At 41.4% G+C, this 7,014-nt stretch overlaps 1 protein-coding gene across 1 annotated transcript in view; it reads left to right on the top strand.

Annotated features, from left to right (window-relative positions):
• Positions 1-2,089: 2,089 nt before the first annotated feature.
• The window catches only part of SGPP2 (sphingosine-1-phosphate phosphatase 2), a 1,416,879-nt gene continuing 1,411,954 nt past the window's right edge, over positions 2,090-7,014 (top strand). Inside the window, exon 1 of the mRNA XM_044070367.1 lies at positions 2,090-2,571. Within this exon, the coding sequence (XP_043926302.1) occupies positions 2,257-2,571 (315 nt within the window). The 5' untranslated portion in view covers positions 2,090-2,256. The remainder of the gene's footprint in view (positions 2,572-7,014) is intronic.

Genomic DNA, 7,014 nt, shown 5'->3' with positions numbered 1-7,014 from the left:
TCACAGATCATCTTGGGCCTTGGCTTATCTGAGTTACTTCCTAAATGGCTATTACTATGTTGATTAGGTCAGGAAAGGTGTTTTGAAAGGCACAGGGCGTCATTTCACTTAAGTCCAGACCTGTACACAAAGTTGTTGTAATGTATCATTGTTGTAAGTAACTGCCAGTAGCTGTAAGTTTCCCTTTGTGAGATACGCCAACATCGTGTGGTTCATTTCTTGTAATGTTAAGAGCATTGTAGCTACTTGTTTGTCTGCGTTTACTACTCCTAAAAGTTTGCAGCACAAACTAAAACATTGCTTAGGAGGGGTGGCAGCGACAGGGTGATGCTTAGACAGACTGGAAAAGTCTAGAGGGCCCCCAACTTGACATTTGCTGGTGGCCCCCAAAATGCTAACATTGGCCTTGTATGCCAGTGGCCATTTGTGCTTTTACTTTCATTCCAATATATAACACCAGAGGAGCACACAGAATGTTATTATTTTAGAGGGGTAGGGAGAGATGCAGTATTCCCAGATAGGTTTTACAGATTCTTACATGCATTTTCATCTCTCTTTATTGTTGCCTTTGAACATTAAGCTTTGGTGGGAGACAAGCAAAATAGAAATCAATTTTCTTGGTAAGAAGCGGAACGAGGTGAGCAAACAAGGACTGACCATCTCTTTAGAACTGCAAAAGCATTATGTTCAACTATTTATATTAAGACTTAGGCACACAACTAAAAATAATCAAGGATAATGGTTCAAAACTGGAGAAAAGCTTTAAGATATTGGGAGTTTACTTAGCTGACAGAATAAAATAATTGGTACCAGCATAGAGTTTTCGAATGATAACAAGTATGTGACTGCATCTGTGTGGCATTATGTCTGCAGTCATTTCACTACGTTTCAGCTTCTTATGCTTTCTAGTTAAGTTTCAGATAGTTATTAAATATCTGACTTTAGGAATGTCATATTACACATGGGAGAGGTATAAAACCATTAACAGCTGACAGGTAACTTCCATTTGCAAATACACAGGTAAAAATTACTGGTTTCGACAGAGTGACTTTTTGATTATTGTGAAATGTTTCATGGTATGGAACAGTGATGTTGAAACTGAAGATGTGAGGCACTTAGCTGGCCTTAGGCATAGGCCAAATAGGCGGTCGCCTAGGGCGCCGCTCTAGCAGGGGCACTTTTCTAGTATTTATTTGGTGTAAGTTGACCAGGATGGGGGCACCGGGTGGTGTGGGGGGGGCACCGTGGAGCCCTTTAGCCTAGGGCACCAGTTGACTTAAGGCCTCTCTGGGAAGGATATGCATATCTCAAGGATGCCAGTCTAAATCAGAGGGTGGGGGGGGGGGTTACCACCTATCCCTCTTTGTGCAGGACAGCCCCTATGTCAGTTGCGTGAAGTCCTGCGGGTAGGAGGGGGGATACAAAATGGCAAATGTCCTGAGATTTTAAGACCAAAAATATTTCCTAAGTTTTCTTTAATAGTTGCAGAAAAGAATTATGTTGTATCCAAAACACCTAAATGTTATATGAAATATCATCTGCAACATACATTCTGCAATAATAAGCTTTAATTTTGGAAAAAAAGTGAAGCTTTGTTCTTTGCACTTGGCATGAGTATGGCTTCTCCTGTAAAATACCGTGTTTCTACAAATAAAAAATGCCCCAAAAAAACATTTTGGTACAACAACAATACATTTACACACAGCTGATACCCTACACCGCGTAGAATAATAGAAACTAACTTTGCTTTTTGCTAAAATAAAAGCTATTCTTTTTATTTTAGTATTTTTATTTCGTTTCTTATAACATTTAGGTTTTTCAGATACAGAATATTTTATTTAACTAACTATTAAAATAATAGGAAATAATTTGTTCTAAAAAAAACCTCAGGACATTTGCCATTTTATTTTTTTTTGTCAAGAACAAAACTGCAAGAAGGGGACTGTCCTCATAAAAGTGGGACAGGTGGTAACCCTACCCACTTTGGGCAGTTAAAACGATAGCAACCTTATCAGAGGCACTGTATCTTCAGCGCTCTTAAATTAATGCGAGGGACGTTAGGACCTTGGGGAGGTGGTGTGGTGTTCACCTGTTCTTTCCTTATCTTTGCAGTATCTGCGGAGCTGGATGGGACAGGTTAAGTAAGTGGGGAACAACGGTGCTGTGGAATGTCAGTGGTTTGTTGCTAAGCTTTGACAGCCACAATTGGCTTGACTACAGCTTTATTTACCCTCAAAACAGACTTTAAACAGAAACATGGCAGGCTTACGGCGTTTATTCCAGTGTTTGCAGGATCCGCAGTTGGTGGCAAGCTTCCAGAAGTGCTGCGGGCTGTTTCTAGAGTTTGAAGACCGATCTGTCGCAAAGTCGGGGCAGCTGAATGGGTCGCCGCAACATTCATATGGTCCATCAGCAGACAAGACGGAAGATTTCAAAAACGGGATGCATGTGGCTAGGTTAGGGGTGACGTGTAGCTCGGAATGCAACGGAACTGTGCGGTACCGTTCTCATGGGTCAACGCAGTATAGCAACGGCATATACCAAAATCACGTCACGGAGTTACCAGTTCGGGTAAGTAAAGGGGGCCTCTCCCCCAAAGCGAGGAACCCAACATTTATTTTTTGTCTTGCTTTATGTTTTTTAATTGTAGTATTGAGCAGCAAAATCGGCATATCCAAACAAAATCAACTCCCTCATTTCGGTGATCTCTTGGGAACTGGAATAAAATGTAAACAAACCTTTCTAGTTTAGCAGACCCAACTGGTTGGTCTTAGCAAGTTGTGTTTGTGGCGATAGTGAAACTGACATGAAGCACTGAGCTGGAATTCTTGCTCATGCTTATAATGTTTTTGTTAAGGTCTGTTTGCATTCATGTAATTGTTTCAGCTGCTGAAAAGTGCCCAAGTGTCAAAGACGGCTTAAGAAGTTTACACCCCCCCCATACATCCTGATATATCATTAACTGTTGTTAAGGTAGATAAAACTGCAGAGTAAGATGAGTTGGGAGAACTTGGGGGCTCTTAGTAAAAACAATTAAACAATATCTCTCAGCCGTCCAGATTTTCCACGTATTTTTGCTTTGCCTGTCAGAAAAAAACGTGGCTTTATGGAAAGTCAGCGATGACTGAAGTCACTACTAAATAATGACAAACAATTGAGTTTCAGACTTCATATCTTTCAGTTAATGCATGACCTATTATTCTAGCATCTTTCTAAGTCTATAAAAGCAGTATTTAAAATCTGTCTCTGTTTGGTCTTTGTCTTCCATCCATTATTTTTGGCTTTGCCCAGATTCTTTCTTACTAGGAGGTTGAGAGGTATGATTTAAGCCAATAGTTTGCTTTACCTTGTGTTATGATGGTATTTGATCAGCTGATACAATTTACTATCGCTTTCAGTATGCCTGATCACATTTGTAGTCCTCTTGAATGCATCCACACTCTATGGTGTCCCTTAACAGTGTCATCTTATCGGATATGCACTCATATACCAGTATAATTATGTCTGTGTGTAAAGCACATGTAGTCACAAATATATATGTGTGACTACATCTTTACTTGACAATAGAACTTCCTCACTGTCACTGTGAGGCATTGTGAGCAAATGAGTCAGTCTTGAAAGTAGTTTGAGACCCATGAATTGTACATCTTATAAAATGGTTTGGTTGTTTCTTTCCAAAGAGTAGTGCCTGTCTTGTCAGTTATCTTGACAAATGTTTATGTAGGGTCCCTGAATGTGCATTCTTCATTATCTTTTTATATGGGGTTCCACAGCCGGCCTTAGGCATAGGCAAACTAGGTGGCTGCCTAGGGTGCCGCTTTTCCAGTATTTATTTGATGTAGGTAGAACAGGATGGAGGCACCGGGTGTAGTGGGGGTGCCGTGGAGCCCTTTTGCCTAGGGTACCAGTTGACCTAAGGCCGCTCCTGTGGGGTTCCCCATAACCCCTTTACTGCTTGCTGTGTTTAAAAAATTTGTTTACTGTCTGTCAAGATTCATTTGCAGTCAGCTTATCACTAGTAAGGTCTGTCCACTTCTCAGGTATCCATGTCAGCCAAACTGTACTAGTACTATTTGATTTTCATGCTAGAATTCTGTTGACTCTTCCTACATGAGCAATTAAGACCCCCCACCCTTTTACAGCCCTCAAGCAATAATGGTTTTGGGGAAAGATGTATTTTTTTCCTTTTAACTGAATATACCTTCCTTTTTGCAATAGGCATCTGATTGTGTAATGCCTGTCATTTGCACACATTAATGAATACAATATGCAGATTTTCCCCCTTCTTTATATCTGATACATCACACTGACGCTCTCACAAGAACTTAATAATGTGCCAGCTCAGCTTAATGTATTATTCTGCTGTGGCTTGTACACACTTCTTGTCTTGCAAGCAGCCAGATTTGACTGCTTCTGCTGCTGTTCTTCCTTTCTCGTCTCTCATTGTCCAGCTGTGCTCACTGGCCAACTGGTAGAAAAGCTTGTATATCATGTGGTTAAACATTTTGGAATGAGCTACATTAGAACTGTCATTCTTTCACTCATGTCCTGTAGAGATTGGTCCATGTGTCTGATTTAACAAATTGCTAAATAACTAAATCATTCACACCTAATGTTGCAGTTTAGAATAGGTGGTTTTAAACCGATTGATGTCTTCTTATCTTGGTAGATGCTTTGCAGACTTGCACAGAGAGAGAATTAATTCCAGAAAATACACTACCAAAGGAACGAGAGTGAGCATTTTGCTCCTAGTTGTCCATGTTCTGAAATATTTTACTGTTTCAAATGTTTTCATGCATCTATAGGGCTCAGGACCTCATAAGACACCTTTACAAGCCTGAATCCATGAGGACCACATAGGTTCATAGGCGTGTACTAAGTTAATGGCCCTGGAGCCTTTACAAGCCTAGCCCATAGAATTACCCTGTCATCATGCCACCTGACCTTAGTTCCCAGTGACTCTGTTGAGTAGAGCCACTGGAGTGATCCCCGGGGTGAATTTTGTATTTCCCGTCCACTCATCAAGATTTCTCTTGAAGAGGACCAGTGAAGTGCTCTGTTTGACATGTATGGGAAGTCTATTCCATAGCATGGGCAGTCTCTGGGTTATGAACCTGTCCCTCCAGCTTGTTCTATTGATTGTGGTAATGAGGTTGAGGTCTGTGGATTGTGTGGTGTGCAGGGATTGGGATTTATTTAGATGTAGCATTTCTAACAGAGCTGGATGAGACATGGCTTTGTAAGTCAAGCAGTGATCGCCTCCAAGTAGGTGACATGAGACGGAGAATAGTTGGAATTTTTTGAGTCTGTCCATATAGGACAAGTGTTTAAGGCCTAGGATCCTCTTTGTGAGGTACTTTTGTGGCCTCTCCAGTTGTTGCAGGTGTCTAGTGAGGTACATGCCAAATGGGGCATTGTACTCAATGATTGGCTTAATGAGGGAAGAGTAGAGGGAGACAATGACCTATTTCTTCCTGGACACAAAACCCTTAGTAATGAGATGTGCCACATAGAAGGACTTTCTGACCACAGTGGCAATGTGGTGGTCAAAAGAGACGTTGCTGTCAACCCGTGTTCCCAGATCTCTTATAACACCTTCTATGTTCAGTGGACTACCATCGATGTGGTAATTCATGGGAATTGGGTTTTTCCCAGATGGGATGACGACACATTTTTTGGCATTGAGTTTAAGGCCGTGGTTCTGACACCAGTCGTTGGTCTTGGTAAAGCCTTTCTGCAGGATGTCAACATCACTTGGGGAGTTAATAATATCTCTCAACTTGCAATTGTCTGCAAACTTTGTCAGCCAGAGTCCCTTTGTGTTGGCCTGGACTTCAGAGAAGTAGGTACCAAAAAGGAGAGGACCCAGGACCGAACCCTGTGGGACTCCACTTGTGCCTGGTCGGCAGTATGACTTGGAGTCAGCTACTTTCACACTGTGGGTTCTTTCACACTGTGGGTTCTATCTGTAAGCCAGTTTGCAACCCATCTAGTGATATAAGGGTTGATGCGTAGTTTTTCTATGATTCCTGAGTGGGGACTGGTATCAAAGGCTTTGGCCAGATCAAGGTAGGCTGTATGAACCACCTTGTCTTCATCCATAGCTCTGGTGACTGACTCATAGCAGTCGACCAGGTTGAGCAGGCATGATCTACCCTTCACAAAACCAAACTGTGTGGGATCCAGAGTTTGGAGATTCCCTATATCCTTGTTTATTAGGTCCATGATGATGCGCTCCATAGCTTTGTATATCAGACTCGTCAGGCTAATGGGGCGATAGTTCCCAGGGTCTGTAGTTGCTCCTCCTTTGTGGAGAGGGATGACTGTAGCAGTGCGCCATTCAGTAGGGACAAAGCCTGAGGTGAGGCTGTGATTGAACAGGGCACACAGGTGAGGTGCCAGTTCACTTTGTAGTTTATGTAGAACACAGCTGGGGATATTGTCAGGTCCCATAGAAGCTGTATTCTTGGCCTTGGACAGTGCTGTTTTAACCTGTGCAGCAGTAATACTGGGTGCCTGGCAATCTACTGGTATTGTGATTGGTCCTTTGGTGGGGGAGAGAGTGGTAAAGTTGGCACTGAATCTTTCGGCCAGTATATTGGCAATATCTATCCAAACGACAAAGCCAGTAGATTTTTCCTTTTATTAAGACACACCAAAACCTCTCTAGCGCCTCGGCTTAACAGCCTTCCAGGAGATAATACAAACAGAGAAAAACATCTCTTATAAAGATGCATCAATTACATTAAAATTCATCAATAAAACAATTAACCAATTTTATCAACACTTTATAATAAAAACTTCCAATTACATTCCTGATTTAATCCACCAGGAGTTAAATTATTATACTTTAAAATAAAAACTACTTCTATTTTTTAAACACATAGTGTTTATTGCTGAAACTTGTTCCAAGATACTGCCTTTTAAACCTTCACATGACTCTCCATGTATTTCATTAAAATGAGTGGCTACAGGGCTTTCTAATTATAGTGATATTGGCAATGTCTGTTGGCT

This window comes from Protopterus annectens, chromosome 4.part1 (assembly GCF_019279795.1).
Source record: "Protopterus annectens isolate FY-2018-M chromosome 4.part1, PAN1.0, whole genome shotgun sequence".
NCBI lineage: Eukaryota > Metazoa > Chordata > Ceratodontiformes > Protopteridae > Protopterus > Protopterus annectens.
The sequence above is the reverse complement of the archived record's forward strand: the minus strand, read 5'-3'. Positions and strand labels throughout refer to the sequence as shown.